Source organism: Acipenser ruthenus, chromosome 41, assembly GCF_902713425.1.
Source record: "Acipenser ruthenus chromosome 41, fAciRut3.2 maternal haplotype, whole genome shotgun sequence".
NCBI classification, from domain to species: Eukaryota; Metazoa; Chordata; class Actinopteri; order Acipenseriformes; family Acipenseridae; genus Acipenser; species Acipenser ruthenus.
In genome coordinates, this window is record NC_081229.1 from 6,370,513 (window position 1) to 6,391,810 (window position 21,298).

The 21,298-nt window shown below is 41.8% G+C and overlaps 1 protein-coding gene across 1 annotated transcript; it reads left to right on the forward strand.

Moving 5' to 3' along the window:
* The first annotated feature begins 3,942 nt into the window (after positions 1–3,942).
* LOC131709048 (class I histocompatibility antigen, F10 alpha chain-like) lies at positions 3,943–19,857 on the forward strand. Its single transcript, XM_059010677.1, has 6 exons — positions 3,943–4,135; positions 13,905–14,168; positions 14,812–15,093; positions 15,950–16,228; positions 17,256–17,381; positions 18,701–19,857. The coding sequence occupies exons 1-6, from the start codon at positions 4,084–4,086 to the stop codon at positions 18,718–18,720; spliced, it is 1,023 nt and encodes a 340-aa protein (XP_058866660.1). The 5' UTR covers positions 3,943–4,083; the 3' UTR covers positions 18,721–19,857.
* Positions 19,858–21,298: the final 1,441 nt, after the last annotated feature.

Here is a 21,298-nt window from a genome sequence, read left to right on the forward strand (position 1 = left end):
GGTGGAGTCACCACTCTGACAGAAGGGGACCCTCCCTTGAGAGGTCCGTTGCCCAAGTTCCTCTGAGCTCACATCAAAAGCCTGAAGGCAATGCGATGCAACCCCAGGGACCACTGTTGTGTTGTCCGTCCGGAGCAACACATGGGTACTTCTTAGCACTGGGACTGCAGCTCCAGCGTGTTTATATGCAGGGACGTCCAGTGGTCCGACGAGGATCCACGGACTCCTCTGCCTTCCCAGACCGCCCCCCAACCCAAGTTGGAGGTGTCTGTCGTCACCACTTGGCGGTTTGACACTACTCCCATCCACACACCCACGTGCAGGTGAGAGGTCGTCCTCTACCAGTGTAGGGCTGTCGAGCACGTATGAGACACAGTCAGCCGATGGTGTCTGTCATGCTTGGGATGGAGGTGGAATGCATTGAGCCATGCTTGAAGCGGGCACATGCGAAGTAGACCCAGCTGAATGACTAATGTGGCTGCGGCCATCAGACCCAGTAGTTTCTGGCACAATATGAGAGTAACCTGTGATCCCTGTTGAAATCCCTGAGTGACCTGTGATCCAGCTGTAGTGGAGTACAGCCGAAGCCCCAAGTACGTCGTGCACTGCACCGGTATAAGCTCACTCTTTGCATTGTTGATGGTGAGGCCCAGCCTCGCCAGATGCTCTGTCATGACCACCGTGTGGGCTACTGCTCCTTCTCGCAACTGGGAACAGATCAACCAGTTGTCGAGATAGTTTATTACGGTGAGCTGCAGGGGAGCCAGGATAGCGTTCACAGACTTTGAAAACGTACAAAGAGCTAGGGAGAGGCCGAATGGCAGCACAATGATCTCATAAACGCATCCGTGAAAGGTGAAACGGAGATACTTCCTGTGCTCTGGATGAATGCGAACGTGAAAATACGCATCCACGGTGGTGACTGACTGGAGAATGTGATGGTGAGTCAGCATCTGGAACCTCTTTCTTTTAAGAACCAGTTGAGAAGCCTCAGGTCTAGGATGGGGCGGAAGCCGGCGTCTTTTTTGGGCACCAGAAAGTACCTCGAGTAGTACCCACTCCATGGTGTGCTGGTGTCTGCTGGTGTGCCCTGTAGGCGATGCCTTAGGTCACCCAGCGGAGCCGTGGGAACCGGAACTGTCCTGGTGACAGTCCACGTCTGAGGAGCTCGTCTGCGGTTAGACCTGCCCCGCGCAGGAGCAATGCAGCCACTGCCAGAACGCCTCGCGTTCCCGGTGGGATCTCTCCAAGATCTCCTCTACGGCTGGCCCAAAGGTATGTCCTGGGGATATTGGCGTATCTACCAGCGCGGCCTTATCCACGTCAGGAACTCTGGCTTGTGACAGCCACAGCTGTCTACGAGGCACTACTAGGCTAGCCAGGCTCCGGCCAAGTGCTTGGCCCTGGTCAGGAGGCGTAGTTCAATAGCCACTGGCTCAGGGAGCGGGGACTCATGCAGGACACCGTCTATATAGGCTATCAGTATACCCACCGTGTTTGCCAGGCGGGTTACCTGTACACCCATTTAAGGTGCACATCCGTCACCCTGCATTGTGATGAAGCTAGGTTGAGGGGGAGGGAGGGTCCGGTACTTGGGGCAAGATGTCCCTGGCCTGTTTAGACCGCTTCACCCTTCTCGTCTGCGGGGATTGGGAGCGACTATGGGGGGCCTGTGTGCTGGGGATGTCCAGTAGGGGGTCCTCGGACAGTTAATGGAGGAGGGGCTCTGGGGCTCCAAGAGCCGCCGATGGTCCGGCCGCTGAGGATGCAGAACTCACCCTCATGGCCCTCTCCAACCTGTTCTCCTTCACCCGGGGCTGAAAAGCCACGCAGATACTGAAGGCCACCTCTCTCTCGAGGGCCAAGTTGGCATGCTGAACGCCCAGGCACTGCGCACAGAGGGTGTGCCTGGCCTCCTGAGCGATCTTGGCCCTGCAGGATGTACAGGCGTGGAACCCGGTCTTGCTCGACATCATATTGGCGTGTTCTGCACCGAATGAACACAGCGTGCATCGAACACTGCTTGCACTGAGTGCACTGTGAGCTATAATATATTTAGGGCTTTTTGAGTTTTATTAATTGTATTTTTTGGTGCTTATTTTGAGCTGTTTCTGAATTTTATGTAAGTCGTTTTTTTGGGTGGGCTTTCGTTTTTTGATATGCTGTATGAAATAAGTGTTTTCAGTTACTTTCCAAAATGCTCGAGCGTTTTTTTTTTTTTTTGTCAAAATATGTATAGTAACTCGACAATACTTGCACACTTAAGTTGTACCTTCTTTCCTTTGCTGTCTTCCACAACGAAATCCCTATGGTCACAGGAACATTCTTCTGGGGTTTTTGTGTGTACACATTTTTGTAGATTTCGCCACAATTCTGTTTTAAATCCTCAGTATCTTATGCAACGGTGTCTACCCTAACCTCGTGGTCACACACCTGGTCAGTGTGTGTAGCATAGACCAGGGAGACACAAGGGCCGAATCCGCGGCAGGCGAGCTGAAAGCAGACATTAAGAAAACCACGGTACAAATAGATAGGGGAGAGCACACTGTTTGTTTACAAGGCCCGACTCATTTGCAACAGGGTGGTACTAGATCGTCACGTGACAGGGGTGTAAAGCTTTCAGTGATGACGTAGTTTAAGCTGCGTGCGCACGCCCTCCCACAGAACAGCCACTGGCAGTACAGGTCTCCAGTCTGCAGCTATACACTCTTGTGGTGGGATGAGTCGGCTGTGCGAGGGCTGGCGTTTAGTGTTTCAATCAATTAGCACTAAGCATTGCAATGTGAGGGCAGGTGCTTATTGTTTCAACCTATCAGCACCAAGCATTGTCCTGCAATAGGGTTTACTTTCTGAAAGTCTTGTAGCACCAGGTTTCGCTGTGATAATTGAGCTCAGCATTGTCTAATGACAAAATGTGAAAAACATTCTCTAGCATCCAGCACTACATTTAAAACAAAGCCGAGCAAGGAATAGTTTTACTTAACATAGTTATGTCAATATCTCTATCAATAAACAAGCCATGTTGTGCATGTTATTGTTTGTGTTTGTTTAGCACTTCCCTTTAATAAGCTGCAGGTTGGAATTATAGGTACTGTACAGCATTGTGCAGAAATGAAACTGGAACTGGATCTGCCATTTGGTGCTACTTGTGTGTGTACTTAATAAATGCTCAGTTAGAGGGACACTGCTGCTGTACCCTTGAGCAAGGTACTTTACCTAGATTGCTCCAGTAAAAACCCAACTGTATAAATGGGTGATTGTATATCAAAATAATGTGTAAAAAAAAAAAAAAGTAATTGTATGTAAAAAAAATAATGTGATATCTTGTAACAATTGTAGGTCGCCCTGGATAAGGGTGTCTGCTAAGAAATAAATAAATAAATAATTATTAATAATTATTCACACCTGTGATAGCTGCTTGGCAGGGTATTGTTAACAGTGCATTGTCGTGTAGTATTCCAATTCTGCGCATTCACACGTAGCTCTTCTCATTTCTGCTATATTGGTATTGAATGCGCAGGTCGTTTTGCGAGGCACAAACACATTTGCGAATTGACCAAAAAAAACTGCTATTTTCCAAGTTCGCGCAACTGTTTTGTGCCGTGCTGGAAAATATAATTTTTTGTGCAAAAGCACAATTTTTGGCGAGGCACACATTTTGCAAGGGGGTTGCGCATCGCTCTGAATATAGTCTCTGTAAAATTTGCGAAGCTAAACAAAAATGAAATATTTATGCACATTGGTTTAGAGATATACAATACCGTTAAAAAATAAATAAATAAAGCAAGATCATTATTTTCTTTTACTTTCATTTTTAGCTGTGCATTTCTGAGTCGTAATCCCCTGTCTGAACGGTTCTGTACAACCTGTGTGGAATGACTGCCTACATACCAATGACGCGCGGGGTGCTCGGATACTGATTGTTTCCAAGTTCTCGGAAAGTACAGACATTACTATAGACAGCACGTTTGGCAGGGCCGGGTGAAGCTGCGTTGTGAGCGCCAGGGAGACGGAAAGTGCTAAAATATGGCATTCAGATAAGTTACTTTGACGGTGTTTTCGACTGGATAGAATATATCAATCATGTGGATCATTTTTGTGTTGTTTTTGTGTGTTTTTGAGACGGCCAGCTCCGGTAAGTATTATAATTATATCAACAGCATTTCTACACAATAGAATGTGGTACTGTGGTACTTTTCCAGTACTGTTTTATAATTCCGTTGTAATGCCGGCCCTACTGCAGAAGGTACTGGTTCTGTTTCTGTTTCTTAAAATGAATGATTGTATTCTGTGTTCTTTATAAAGGGTTGTTGTTTAATACTGTTTCTCAGAATTACTGCGGAAATCAAGCAGCACCACAACCACGTGGCTTTAGGACATGAACACAATTAAGCAGAAAAACAGTTTTACAATAAACTCCACAAGAAAATGTACAATTTTTCAGTTATTTAATTCTATTGAACACCTAAATACAGACTTTAACAAAGTTACTTTGACAATCATTTTTTGCTATTGTTACCTGAAGACATGAGGCAAAATATTAAAACAGAAACGAGTCTGAAGTTGGCTTCTTATTCGCTTGTTTATTTTTGGTCGTTTCTTATTCAGACTTTGATCTGCTCCAAACTGAATGATCGGCTTTGTATGTAAGAGGTTAAATCGCGTTGGTTGCTAATTTCTCTGTGGATATTTATAGAGGAGCAGCTCCTAAACAATGTTCATTTGTTAGGTGACATTGAGGGGATCCCCACTTTGCAATCAGTGGCCCAGAGCGATTTAACCCCCGAAATACCCCAGTTACTGATTCAATTTGTGTTACATTTGCGGGAATGCGAATAAGAAGCTGAAATGCGCATATGTGCCACGTTTGCCAGCTGTTTTCTTATCAAAATCCGTTTTGGGCCCGGATAAATACCCACGGATGACTTAGAGAAGTTCCCCCTCTGTGATGATCAACTTTGAAATAAGTGGCTCAAAGCGATTTCACCCTTGAAATACCGCAGTTGTTCAATTTGTGTTACATTTCTATGCGAATAAGCAGCTAGAATGCGCTGTCTGTGCCATGTTTTCCCGCTCTTTTTCTATCAAACTCGGGTTTTAGGCCGGGATAAATACATATGGGAGACGTAGAGGGGTTCCGCCTGTGTGAGCATCAACTCTGAAGTGGAAGAGGTGTGGAAGAGTTTGCCGGTGTCAGATTTTGGGGGAGAAAAAAGAGGCTAAGTTGTCTGTTGAGATATACACAAGCAGTTAATTCTAGGAAGGACAAGATGTTTTGGGCCATGTTCATGATGGTGAGACTACTGTGATCACCACCAACCAAACAACATACAGAATGTGTGTTATTCTTTATTCTTAAGACCTGCAACATGAATCACAACGATCGCAGAGACTTTTTGATGCTAATACTGCTGAAAATACAAACACAGTCATGTTCAGTCTCATAGGCAAACACCACACATAACGTATTATTGAACCATTTTATTCCATTGATTGACGTTTTTCTTTTTCTAATAACCCGATTTAACAAATGTATTTAAAACATTCAACAGCTATAAATCAAGAAAAACAACAAATCCACAACCAGTGTACCCTCTCTCATATGCGCTACTCCCGTTACTTCACCTGTTTCCTCTCACCCGCCAATCCCTTACCAGAAACTATATCCTATTTTCAGTGTCCGCATCAGCTAATTAAAAAACCGAGGTATGACACAGGCCGGGTTTATAGGATGGAACCGCATAACAGTCTCGCGTTTTGATTGGTCCATGTCTGTCACATGAATATGTCGTCACACAAGTGGAAACGCTTGCAGGTGTTTTTAACATTGTGATCAGAGAGAGTGAGAGAGAGAGAGAGAGAGAGAGAGAGATAAAGATCTGCTTTCCACAACCTTACCATTAAAATATAATGTGGTATTACGCTGTACTGATATAACAAACTATGGGCGATTACTTTATATGAATTATCATGTTATGCACGAATGTAAGAATTGGCTTTCTGTGGTGGTGTACTTTTTTCTTTCAAGTAGCATATATCTATAATCGTTTTTGCGATATATTTTAATATAAAATGTATACACTATTGCAGTTTTGTTTAGGGGATACATTAGTTTATCTCTGATGAATCACAGTTTTACATATAGACTGGCCCTGTTTTCATTTACGTCGCAAATTCTGGGCCTCTTTGCTTTTCAGATAACTTCCCAAATTCTGGTATGCCTTGGTTTTTAGATAACGTACCAAATTCTGGTCCGCTTTGCATTTTCGAATTCAGCCCAGTTTTGGGGACTCAGCTGAGAGCCGAAGTCATGCATGCACAGTTTACCATAAACTGGATCGTGAATTCATTTGAGAGTAACCCTTAATACCTGAATCAAAGTTAATGTATTTTTTTCTCTCCCTAGAAATCTTTTTTTTTTTTATGAAAAAACAGAAATAAAATGTAAATGTTAAAAAAAAAACTACATTGGACTGAAATAGATACATGAAAATTAATTAAAGCAGTCGTTTTCCTTTATTAAAGGCTAATATTAAAACACATTTTTGGGAAGGAACATGGTATTCCGAAAAAAGGACATCTCATTTTTTTTTCTTTTACCCTACCCTTCCCAGTCTTTTCCCCGCCCCTCTTTTGCGCAAAACCTGCACTCCAATTCCCCTCCACACACGTGTACCACCATGCAACCCCTGCAGGCACACACCACCATGCAACCCCTACATGCACACACCCACCATGCAACCCCTACATGCACACACCACCATGCAACCCCTGCAGGCACACACCACCATGCAACCCCTGCACGCAAACACCACCATGCAACCCCTGCACGCATACACCACCATGCAACCCCTGCAGGCACACACCACCATGCAACCCCTGCACGCATATTCCACCATGCAACCTCTACATGCACACACCACCATGCAACCCCTACATGCACACACCACCATGCAACCCCTACATGCACACCACCATGCAACCCCTACATGCACACACCACCATGCAACCCCTACATGCGCACACCACCATGCAACCCCTGCATGCAGACACCACCATGCAACCTCTACATGCACACACCACCATGCAACCCCTGCACGCATACACCCACCATGCAACCCCTACATGCACACACCACCATGCAACCCCTACATGCACACACCACCATGCAACCCCTACATGCACACACCACCATGCAACCCCTACATGCGCACACCACCATGCAACCCCTGCATGCATACACCCACTGTAGCAATTCTTTGCAAAATTTATTTTCGGGTATTCAGCCCCATTCATGTCTATGGCAGTGTTAAAAAACACATTTTCAGTCATATCTCTCTAACCAGAGCACCTATAACCACCGTTCGAAGGGTTCTAGACCAGCTTGAATGTAACATGCCCAGTTTTGTAGCAATTCTTTGCAAAAAATATTTTCAGGGCGTTCAGGGTGGTCAGTCTCATTCATGTCTATGGCAGGGTTGAAAAACACATTTCAGGCATATCTCTCGAACCCGAGCACGTAGAACCACCATTCAAAGTGATATAGACTCAGGGGAGCACCCTAAACCACCCCCTAAAAAGGTGTGGTGGTTCACCCAAAAACTCATGTCATGATGAAAAAATTCACTTTGCCAAGCCGTCCTGGCATCTGAACCATGAAAATGGTGACTCCTTATGCGGGGCCCCATGGGGCCCAGCTGCAAAAAAAAAATCAAGTTCCTAACCCCCACAGAACCTGAGATATGCCCTGTCAAAAATGTCCAAAAACTACCCTTTTCAGGATCATATCTCCATGACCCCAGAGCCTAGAAACCGGGTTGAACTTCCTAGGGTCATGTCTAGGGGCCAGGGTCATGTCCTAGGGTCATGTCTCTCATAGGGAGCCACCCGTTTTCAAATGCTACATTTTCAACAAATTTACACATTTACACATCAGCATGATGGCATGTCAAGGTTGCATTTCCAATAGCCTTTGAGCTCCAGGTTGGCAAAAAAAGTCTAAACTGGCATCCTTTCTAGCTTGGAGGGCTCGACAGGGGCCCCGAGGTGGATCTCCGTACCGATTTTCAAGTCTCGGGGACCCCCGGAACCCGAGATATAGCACCCTGAAAAATGTCTATTGGAAATCCCATTATAAAACCCCATCTGGCGGTGGGGTGGCGTATGAACCCGTGGCCGATGTCTTTCTTTAGCTAAGATTCTTGTGTACGCAAAGAGTGCCCTTCTGAGTTCGTTGGACCAGGGGTCGTGGAGATACGGGTACGATAAGAGACCACCCCCTTCCCTATGGCAAATCCCATTATAAAAACACCATCGGGGTAAGGCTTGACCAATGGCGGTCGTGGGTCGTACGAACTCGAAGGAACCCATTTTCTTTAGCTAAGACTGTTGTGCACCTAAAGAGAGTACTAGTGAGTTTGTTGGCCCAGGATTTAAACCCCCCCCACCCCCCCCCCCCCCCCCCGACCGTGATTTCCTATAGCAAAATACATACAAAAAATGTCCATTATATATAAGACCTGAAATGTGCACATTTTGTAGTGTATTTATGCAACAGAAGCACCAATTTAAGTCCATTCCAAGTGTTTTGTGATCACAGTATCAGCTTGAGTGTATCGGAGCACAGTTTTGCACCAGAAGCGAGCAGAGGCGAAAAAAAGCACTATATACTCTATTCTTTAAAATATCACTTTGCAGTGCAAATTTAAGGAACGCAACCACTTAGCAACTTGCAAATTAGTACTGCAATTTAAAGGCCTGTAGTGTCAGACTGGTAGTCCCTAACTGATTCAAGTGTTTTTGGAATGATTCCTGCAAAGACTGATTTATAAGAAAAAAGAGAGATTGACAAACAGCATTTTGCTTTATATGCAGAAACGGGCAATACAAGAGGGTGTCAAACAAGCTGTGAATGTCCTAGGAGGCTACAGAGTACCTCTGGATATGAATCCAGATGCTCGCAGTACCTGTTCTTAGATTTCCGAAACCACTGTATAACTGTATACCCTATAAATATCACTTTTTATTGTGTATTTGAGGAACACAACCAATTACAAACTTCATTTGAATTGCTGTGCTATCAGAATATCAGTGTATAACTTTGCTGGGTATTGCAGTGTATGCTGGGTATCAAAAGGCCTTCACTTTTACAAAAGGCTGTCAAAATTTAAAAAAGGCCGTCAAAGTTACAAAAAAATAGGTGTGCTCCTAACCCAATACTTGTCTTTTTAATTCTGTGCATCCAAATACTTGTAGTTAAAAGTTTTAAGAATTAAGCCTAGTGTTTGTTGTTCAGTCCTAAACCAGTAGTTTGTCACCCAAATTTAATAAATAAACAGGGGGGGGGGGGGGGGTGTTCCAGATAGAAGGGGTACAGTTTAAAAGAAAAAGGTTGAAAACCCCTGACCTACAGTATAAACTTTCAGGAATAGATAAGGGAAATTTTGACTAATACAATACAATAGGATTTATTTGAAGTTGTTGAAGGGCACTGGTCTCTTAAACCCAGAAGTTCTGATAAACCCCTACGCCTCACTATATATTGATGGACATTACATAAGCAAATGAGATGACCTTTTTTTTTTTTTTAGTATACCATGTTCCTAAATGTTTTCTGGGGAGAGTAAAAAATACATTAACTTTGATTCATGTACTAAGGGTTACTCTCAAATGAATTCACGATCCAGTTTATGGTAAACTGTGGATGGATGACTTAGAAACTCGGCTGTCAGCTGAGTCCCCAAAACTGGGCTGAATTCGAAAATGCAAAGCTGCCCAGAATTTGGGACGTTATCTAAAAACCAAAGCTGCCCAGAATTTGGGACGTTATCTAAAAACCAAAGCGGCCCAGAATTTGGGACGTTATCTGAAAAGCAAACAGGCCCAGAATTTGGGACGTTATCTGAAAAGCAAACAGGCCCAGAATTTGTGACGTAAATGAAAACAGGGGCAGTCTATATGTAAAACTGTGATTACATTAGAGATAAACTAATGTATCCTCTGACAAAACTGCAATAGTGTATACATTTTATATTAAATTATATCGCAAAACCGATTATAGATATATGCTACTTGAAAGAAAAAAGTACACCACCACAGAAAGCCAATTCTTACATTCGTGCATAACATGATAATTCATATAAAGTAATCGCCCATAGTTTGTTATATCAGTACAGCGTAATACCACATTATATTTTAATGGCAAGGTTGTGGAAAGCAGATCTTTATCTCTCTCTCTCTCTCTCTGATCACAATGTTAAAAATGCCTGCAAGCTTTTCCACTTGTGTGACGACATATTCATGTAACAGACTTGGACCAATCAAAACGCGAGACTGTTATGCGGTTCCATCCCAAAAACCGGGCATGTGTCATACCTCTGTGGACCGTCTTTTTTAAAGGGATACACACCTAAAAACAAACTTAACACAAAAACACCTAATAAACAGGAAAATTGGCTGAAGTAATTTGATAGATGTATATATCATTATTTTCATTTTGATATATGTATATATCATTTTTTTCTTCCATTCAGAACGTGCTCACAAGGTACCGAATGCTATCTGCATGCTGTATTAAGTACTATTGCGATTATTGTGAGATGTGCGCATGCGTCAGTGTGGGTCATTGCATTTTTTCCATGCGATTACTTACACTGTTATTTTTTTAAAAATGTGAACTTTCTGTATTATAAATGAGATGCACTTTTAAAACATAAGAACATAAAAACATAAGAAAGTTTACAAACGAGAGGAGGCCATTCAGCCCATCTTCTTGTTAGTAGCTTATTGATCCCAGAATCTCATCAAGCAGCTTCTTGACGGATCCCAGGGTGTCAGCTTCAACAACATTACTGGGGAGTTGGTTCCAGACCCTCACAATTCTGTGTGTAAAAAAGTGCCTCCTATTTTCTGTTCGGTATGCCCATTTATCCAATCTCCATTTGTGTCCCCTGGTCCTTGTTTCTTTTTTCAAGTCAAAGAAGTCCCCTGGGTCGACATTGTCAATACCTTTTAGAATTTTGAATGTTTGAATCAGATCGCCGCATAGTCTTCTTTGTTCAAGACTGAATAGATTCAATTCTTTTAGCCTGTCTGGATACGACATGCCTTTTAAACCCGGGATAATTCTGGTTGCTCTTCTTTGCACTCTTTCTAGAGCAGCAATATCCTTTTTGTAACGAGGTGACCAGAACTGAACACAATATTCTAGGTGAGGTCTTACTAATGCATTGTAGAGTTTTAACATTACTTCCCTTGATCCCTTTTTCATAGTTCCCTTCTTCAATTTCAGTATCTCCCATATGATATTTATAATGCACATTTTTATTGCCCGCATGCAATACTTTACACTTTTCTCTATTAAATTTCATTTGCCATGTGTCTGCCCAGTTCTGAATGCTGTCTAGATCATTTTGAATGACCTTTGCTGCTTCAGCGGTGTCTGCCACTCCTGCTATTTTTGTGTAGTCTGCAAATTTAACGAGTTTGCTTACTATACCAGAATCTAAATCATTAATGTAGATTAGGAATAGCAGAGGACCTAATACTGATCCCTGTGGTACACCACTGGTTACCTCGCTCCATTTTGAGGTTTCTCCTCTAATCAGTACTTTCTGTTTTCTACATGTTAACCACTCCCTAATCCATGTGCATGCATTTCCTTGAATCCCTACTGCGTTCAGACGTTTGAGAATTAATCTTTTATGCAGAACTTTGTCAAAAAGCTTTCTGGAAATCTAAAGAAACCGTGTCGTATGCTTTGCAATTAATTATCCATTGTCAATGTTGTATTCAAGCAGGTTAGTAGTTAAAAATGATCTCCCTTTCCTAAAACCACGCTGACTGTCTCCCAGGATATTGTTACCATATAGATAATTTTCCAGTTTGGATCTTATTATAGTTTCCATAAGTTTACATAGAATAGAAGTCAGGCTTATTGGTCTGTAGCGCCAGCAACATTAAAATCTGGCGCCAGTAGACATGTTTTGGTTTTTTTTTATAGTTTTTTTAGTAGCAAACATTGGGTCTGCACTACTAACACAGGAGAGACGGTGCGTGTCGTGTGGGAAAGTGATAGCAAACATGTCACAGCGCACTTTTACACAGTTATGAATGACAGCTTTGTTTAGCAAGTCAAAAAGGTATGTGGGCAAAAGTCGACACACGGGTAACAAAAACAATACATTGTGAAAAATGGTTTCGTGTTCGCAAGCTTCTTCATTTGCCGCGAAAGTTAATCTTTGCTAGTTTATAAACACATGTTGTTGATTAAAAAATACTCATGCTTTGGTTTGATGCATATAGTCATGGATTTATGTTAAAACCAAATCAGTTGTTGCGGCTAATGTAAATCAAATCCATTAATACAATTCAATGAATTCATAAGCTATTCATTGTGTTAATATGTCGAACATTTGGGCTACTCGGATCTGCCGTCTTAGGTTTCTTAATCTTACAGCAATGTTGGTGTTAAGCGATTGTATATAAATATACAGCACGATTGTTTCTAATACCGTTCATCATTTTGTGAATTAGATTTTGTATTTTTTTACCCAGTAAAATACCCTATTTCTGAATGGAGTATCTACCCACATCTAAAACACCCTCTTTTAAATTTACGAAATAATTTTTCTTTAGAAAAGATATTTACTGTAACACAGCACACTAAAAACAAATGGGGAAGAGGGGGGGATTGATAAAGACGCGTTTGCGCTCAACGATGACTCAAAAAAGATTGTCAATTAGCCATACTGTCAAATGAGAGCAAAGTTGCCAAGAATTTAGAGTAGTCAGATTTGATAAAGATTTTGCTGCCGCTGAAGTTGGGAACATGTATTTGTAATTTATGTTCTTACGTAATTTAGAACATAAAATGAAAAAAAGGATTTGATAATGCCCGGGAATTAATTAGAAAAAGTTAATACGTTATATGTTTGAAGAAGACTGGAATTCTGAGTGCGTAAAATTGTGAATTACATAGAAGTCTAACAAACGAAAGGAATCGGGTGTAGCGATGAGGGCTGCTATGGGGTTAATATATCCATACAGGGCCTGGGTCCATTAATGTGAACATAAAATGCTTTGTTGAATATATGAAATGACTCCTGTGTATAATAATGGAAAGTAGTTTACAATAACGATTTTATTTAGCCTAAATGTTTAATAAAATATTTATCTGGAAAATGAATGACTTCCTTTTTCTTTCCTAGTACAGTATATCATTCCATAGCGTGCTGGGGCTGCTTCTGAAAAGACTTTTATTCAGAACACCATCTTTCTTTATTAAAAACTGGCCAGTTCTACTAGATAGAGAAATGAACAATAGGGATGTAACGCTGTATATAATATCGTGAGATGCAGGTTGCGATACGCTGTGGATCGCATTTAATGGTCCTGATGGGCTACTGTATGATGCAAAATAAGATCTAATGATCATTTAATGATGGACCATGTGTTAAAAGACAAAATGTAATGAGATAGTGAGAGAATGTAAAACTATAAAACACATTTATTTCTTCATTAAGAAGCCTTTGGTGACGATGCATACCTCTATTGCAATACAATATATTGTGTAAAGAAAGCATCTCGATTCATTGATGCACTTTTAATCATTACACCCCTAATAAACAATGAACTAATATAAGAGGAAGAGATCAGAAAACAACAAGTGGAGCGCTCTGCTTTCCTGGTCTCATGGATACCAGGGAGAATGCTGGACTTACCAAGAACAGTACTGACTAAACACAGGGCATTCATATCTGTCAGCAAAGTACTGAACTGAACACTATGCATGAACGTGGCCAAACACTTTCACATAACTAGTATTATAAATACTCTGCCTCATCCCTGTAAAAACGTAACCCTTCTGTCTCCCTATTTCACTGTCTTGTGTTTCGTTTTCTCAGGAACCCACACTCTGAGGTACATCTACACGGCCATGTCCAAACCTGAGGAGGGGTTTCCTGAATTCACAGCCATGGGTCTGCTGGATGACATGCAGATTGATTACTACGACAGCGTCAATCAGAAGAAAGAGTCCAAGCAGACCTGGATGAAGGAAAACATGGATCCGGATTACTGGGAGAAAGGAACGAAGTCTCGCAAGAGCAAGGAGCAGTGGTTCAAAGTCAACGTCGGGATTCTGGAGAAGAGGTTCAACGAAACAAAAAGTGAGAGACACAGAGGATACTTTCTTTTTTTTTTATTTAGCCCAATTTGGTCGCATATACAACCAAAAAAGTTGTTGATGTGAACATCAGTTTTGTTTTAGGCGCACGTGTGTGACCAATCCTTTCACAACCTCAAAAAAACTGAGCAGAAATATACACTGTGAGCAACAAATATAAAGTGATCTGAAAAACAAAAATAGGGTTTTCCAGATAAATTGTAGTGATGTATAGTACAGATGTAGTGTGTATAGTATAGATGTAGTGTGTATAGTATAGATGTAGTGTGTATAGTACAGATGTAGTGTGTATAGGCAACTTGCACAGACAGTGAACGACCTCTGAAGGCGCAGTAAGCCTCGTAGTATGTATTTCCTGTGAATTTCCCCTGCCAGGACTCCTGACAGGGAAATGCATCGTATTGATGGGCTAACTTCATATTTTTTTATTATGTTTTTTTTTTTTTTTTTGCCCCCCCACTTTAACCACTGACATCAGGGCATCTACCGCAGTGCATCGTCATGTTACGCACAGCACAAGGGCCCGGCTGCACAACATGTTTTTTGCTTGAATGAATACAGTTCAGAGTGCACATTGAATGTGTCAGGTGTTAATGCTCAGACAAGCCTGTTGTCTCTGATTTCAGGACCACACGTTCTGCAGTGGATGCACGGCTGTACGCTGGACGAGGACAACAATGAAGAGGTTCAGGGGTACGACCAGTACAGCTACGATGGGAATGACTTCCTGGCCTTCGACAAGAATCACCTGCAGTGGGTGGCCCCCATGCAGCCAGCCGTCGCGACCAAACTGAAATGGGACGGCGAGAAAATTCTGAACCAGTACACCAAGGGCTACCTGGAGAACGAGTGCATCAACTGGCTTAAGATGTTCCTGCGCTACGGAGAAAGGGATATCTATCGCTCTGGTAAGAGACCACACAGTCATCCATAACACTACAGAGGCGATCCCAGGCTTCCTGAGGACGGGAAAGGCTAGTCTATAGTGTGTTATCTTTACTGTATAATCACTGCAATAGGTGCCAGCATGTATACAGGGTGGGTGCGCTTACCTGCGTGACAACAGCATGGCCTCGTGTGCAGCAGGAGTCGGAAGAGAATGAAATCAAAGTGAAAATCCAAGAAAACTTTTAACAAATTTGATTGCTGTTGTGTAGTAATTCAAATTTATTATCACCATCTTTCCCATTATCATTCATCAGCAACAACGGGAGCTTTTGTATGTGGACCTAGGAGCATGGGTCAGTTTGTTAAACCAAAAAGAGCCTTTTTAACATTAACCCAGCAGTGTGGAGTAGTGGTTAGGGCTTTGGACTCTTGACTGGAGGGTCGTGGGTTCAATCCCAGGTGGGGGAAACTGCTGCTGTACCCTTGAGCAAGGTACTTTACCTAGATTGCTCCAGTAAAAACCCAACTGTATAAATGGGTAATTGTATGTGAAAATAATGTGTAAATGATAATGTAATTGTATGTAAAAATAATGTGATATCTTGTAACAATTGTAAGTCATCCTGGATAAGGGCGTCTGCTAAGAAAATAAATAATAATAACCCACTAGTGCCACCAAGCCTCCCAGATTGATCCACCTCCAGAGAAAGGTGAAAACCTGAATTAACACTGACCCTGCAGCAACACCTAGCCTTCTAGATTGGTGCTTATTACAAAGGACCCTGGGCAGTATGCCTGTGGGGTTGCAATCTAACCTGTACATTGTTAATCTAACCTGTACATTGTTATTGATTTTTTTTTTCTCTTGGTGAACAGTCAAGCCTGCAGTAACAGTTTTTGCGAAGCCAGACAAAGATAAAAATAACCTAACTCTCACCTGCATGGCTACGGGCTTCTACCCCAAGACAATCCACATTCACTGGTACAAGGACAAGCAGAGGCTGGGTGAGGAGATGAATTCCACTTGGGCCCTGCCTAACAACGACAACACCTTCCAGCTGAGATCAAGTTTGGAGATCGACCCAGTGGAGGGCAAGGGATACTCCTGTGAAGTGCTGCACGGTAGCTTACCAGAACCGCTCTTTACACACTGGGGTAAGAGACAACAGTTAGAGTTGCAATGCATTTTAAATAGAAGGAACTGATCCTTTTAGTCAAAGAATTTAAGTGAGGCAACACAAGTTCAGAATGTTGTGTGTGACCGATCACGTTTAGCTTCTGTGCTTTTATCAGTCACTGTCAACCGGGGACGTTGATTCTCAGTGCGATTTAAACTATTAAACATTTGTACTTATTATATTTTACTGTTTTGTTCATTTTAAAATGTAGTTATTTTCTGCAGACATCATCCAATTACAGTGATTTATTATTATTATTTATTTCTTAGCAGACGCCCTTATCCAGGGCGACTTACAGTTGTTACAAGATATCACATTATTTTTATATACAATTACATTATTATTTACACAATATTTTTACATACAATTACCCATTTATACAGTTGGGTTTTTACTGGAGCAATCTAGGTAAAGTACCTTGCTCAAGGGTATAGCAACAGTTTCCCCCACCTGGGATTGAACCCGCGACCCTTCGGTCAAGAGTCCAGAGCCCTAACCACTACTCCACACTGCTGCCCTACAGTGTATCAGGATGCTACAAAAGATTAAACCTGGAAACAAAAAGTCAAATGCAAGATCCTCACAGAAGAAAATATTTCTGATTAATTAAACATCCAGTAAAATATTTTAAAAAGTTTAAATAGTAAACAAAAATATATAAACGTGTTATTCTTCATGTGACTTCCCAGAATGTGTGAATGTATTCCAGTCCATACAGGTTTGGACAGTACAGTGTCATACACTGCAGTTGGTGTAACAGCCCTTATAAAAGTTTCTCATAGTAACAGCAAAGTGTAATAAAGCACAGTTAAAATATGGTACAGAATAGCGAGGTATGGTAAAGCATATTAATAAACATAGCAGACCATGATAAACTATGGTAAATGCGTAGTATAACCATGGGAAAAGCATGGGAAAAGTGCAAAAATATTGTGCAAAAATAAAGTTGTATGAGGGAGTGTGTGTGACTGACTGACCCTCTTTGTGCGTTTTGTCTTGTGAAGATGGAGTCGTGCCTGGTGAGGGGACCTCGAATGGGATTGTGATTGGGATTGTGATTCTGATTCTGATTCTGATTGGTCTTGCTGCTGCTGCAGGGATCGGTTTCATTATCTACAAGAAGACATGTGGTAAGAGACTAATTGGTAGACAATTGGTAGATTGATCAACAGACTAAGAAAAAAACAAAGAGCAAAAACTACACAGTAAAAAAAATATGTAAATAATGAAGTAATAACAAATTAATAACCATGAGGATTTCAGATTTTAATAAGAATCCTGTGGTATAGCAGTTTGATCCATTCCTGGTTTCACTGGGAGTTTAATTAAATCACCTGAACTTGTTACCTATACACTGGGTATAATCAAGCTTGTTTAAAACCTGGAATGGGTGAAACTGCTGAAACTGCCCTGTTTAAACCCTCACCCAGTCATTGTAGTTAAAAATTATATAGCTGGTGGAGACTCTGAATTTATTATTTAAAAAATATTTTGTCTTTACATACACACCTTGCAGAAAATCTACTGGTGGTAATTGTATAACACTGGAGCAGTAATAATTACGTGATGACTAAAGATGGACCATTAGGATTTAAGATGAACTTTTTTAAATCCTTACCCAATATTTGTGCTCAAGAAAGAAATACAGTAGTGCAAATAAAAATGAACTAGAAGTGTGCTTTTCTAATAGCAGTGCCTTTTGTGTAGCTGAACAAGCAAACGAAAACTGAAATGTAACTTTAAACTCGTCAAATAACACGTGGGAATGGCGTTGTAAAATGAAGGGGAAAACTCACTGTTTTGGTTCTAGTTCATTACATTCCACGTAACAAAGTCACAACAAAAAATATATATAATATATACAATCTATATAAAAATCACTACACAACATTTCCAGCACGTTGGGCACTGTTTATGCGAGGTGGATCTAAAGCAGCACAGCGCTTTTTTGACCCAAATGGCTTTCCATAGAGATCACTATGCTTGCACACACATAATCTGGTTTGTTTACTTTTTGCCATCTAAAACTTTTAAATAGAGGCTCCAGAGCTGCTGTGCTGATCCTGTGATTTTTTTTTTATTAATCTCACATGTCACACAGAGCACTTTTTCGTTTGTCATTTTTTGAACTGTCAGGCAATTTCTGGTGAGGCGGTAAATAAGTGCAAGGTATTTTTGTCATTTCTAGCGAATATGAACATCTTTATTTTTGTATCCGAATACATGTAAAAAAATATGCATTCAAATATTTGGATATTTGTCCCAGCACTAGTAAAGGCACACTTGTATCTCCAGGCAATTGAAAAGCATATTCCTAGCGATGGAGACAGGGTTGGGGAAAGTACCCGAGCAGTTAATGTGAATAATGCTTTTTTATTTTGTCTTTTGTCTTTTGATCTCTCTCTCTATTCTTGAATCCACCACCCTCTCTCCTTCCTCATCCACCAAGATCCTTACCGTCACCCTTGACCCCTCCCTCTTACTGTCAGCACATCTCTAGTCTGGTACGCACCTGTCGCTTCTTCATCAGCAACATACTCAGAATTCGCCCCTTCCTCATGACTACCCCACACAGCTCCTAGTTCAGGCCCTGGTACTGTCCTGCCTTGACTACTGCAACTCCCTCCTGGCCGGACTTCCTGCCTCTGCTACCTGTCCGCTCCAGCTCTATCCAAAACTCTGTTACTCACCTTGTCTCCTCCCTTCCACGTTTCTCCCACACCACACCGCTGCTCCACTCTCTGCACTGGCTTCCTATTGCTGCTCGCATCCAATTCAAAACTCTTGTACTCGCCTATCGTTGTCTTGACCTTTCTGCTCCCTCCTATCTCTAGACTATTATTTCTCCCTACACCCCTTCTCGCCCTCTCTGCTCCTCCACCTCCAGCAGGCTAGCTGTACCCCCCCCCCTCCACTCCCCCACCTCCAGAGCCCTCTCCTTCTCCACCCTGGCCCCTCAGCGGTGGAACGACCTACCCACGAATATCAGGACTGCTCAGTTCCAGACCACCTTCCGACGCCTCCTCAAAACACACATGTTCAGACAACATCTGGAAACATCACAACTCTCAACCATACTGGACTAGAGGCACCCAATTGTGCCAGTACTTGCATCCAGCCTGTACTGGCACTGAACTACTCCTTACCTTGCCGCATCCAACTACTGCTCCTAACTATAACCACTTCCTGTATCTTGTATTTGATTTTACTTATAGGTAACCTTATCTACATTTTTTGTAATTGCTCTTATTTGAAATCATTTTCATCCATTTGTCATACTTACTATGTGTTCTTACTGGACTTTACTCATATAATATTTGCTGTAAGTTTTAGCTGCTCTTAGTTGATCTCGCTCTTACTTAGAATTATTTACTGTATTCTTTAGTTTGCTGTTACTTGAATTGGATCTTATCATACCTTTATAACTGCTCTTATCTGCATTATGATATTCTGTAATTTAATATTTTATAATGTGATAACTTGTAATGTGATATTTTATAATGCGATGCTTTGTACTGTGATATTTTGTAACGTGTAAGTCGCCAAAGATAAGGGTGTCTGGTAAGAAAGAAATAAATAATAAATAATAATTTGATCAAAAGAAAACTCCATTATTACTATAGTTGTTCACACAGAAATTGTTGCTGCAGCAAATTAATTCTAGCTAGGTAAAATGCAATAAGAATTCACAGCACTGTATGTACAGTAGCTTTATGAAGAAACGGATGAGCTTCACAGGCAGTAGATGCTCCTCAGGTTCATCTCCAGGGGGACCTGCCAGGGCTCCCCGCTTTCCCCTCTACTATTTGCCCTGTCACTCGATCCACTCGCCCAAGCAGTCTGCCTATCTCCTACTTTTACCCCTATCACTGTCAAGAACACGCAACATCACATTTCCATCTATGCTGATAATATTTTACTATTTGTTAAAAATGTTTCCCAATCACTTCCACATCTACTAGATATTTTCGATGAGTTCAGCCTATTATCGGGGTACAAAATCAACTGGTCTAAATCTACCCTGATGCCCTTGAATGGTGTAATGAGGGACTTACCCTCAAATATAGCAGTCGTCAAGCATTTTACATATCTTGGTGTAGAAATGTACCCTTCTTTACATTCCATCACAACTAATAACTTTAATAAGATTTTTAACAGGTGGGCGCTCCTCCCACGCTTGCTCCAAGCATCTCCATGATAAAAATGACTGTACTGCCTCGAATCAACTGCTTCAGTTCAGTGCTCCCACTTCCCCCCTACTGGTTATTGGGATAAGTTACACTCTCTGATATCTAAATATATATGGAGGTTAAAGTGGTCTCCTATCAATCACTACATCGTGAGAAAACTGCAGGAGGATTGTCGTTGGCAAATTTCATAAATTTGTTTTGGTCATTTGTCCTGCAACCTGCCACAGTCTGGTTTGATCATAATATTCCTGTCTCAGCTAGAGGAAAATTTCGTATTCCCACATAGACTTCAAGATTTAGTCTATTCTGGCATTCCCCTCAAACAATGTAAGTTACACTTCAGCCTCATAATCTCTCACCTAATTACTGTTTGGTGCTTAGTGGAAAAACATACAAAACTTCAAACAAAATGGCATACCCACTCGCCTATATTTCAGAATTTTACTGCATTACATGATGTGCTGCACACAGGCGGTACAACAAGGGAGCTGGCTTCCACACTTTATACCACTGTGACAAAGACCGAATGAATCTGAATCAACAATCTCCCTCTCGACCTGTGAGAGCACTGTACAGCAGGAATTGTGTGCCCCGTACTGAATGTTTCGGCAGTTCATTCCGAGGGCAGTCGGAAGCCGGCCATTCAGGAAAGAGATGGCGTCACGGTACCAGGAGTCCCCGCCCTAGTACGGTAAGCAAAGTTTCATTCATGAATTGGAGGAGACGTGATTGAACTAACTATCGGAGGGGGCGGGGCTGAGGGTACTTTAGGGGGACGTGACGCCATAATTGGTTCCTTTGTTGTGGTTGATGGGAGGAAATGAGGACTGTTTGGAGCGAGAGTTAAGTGTTTTGTG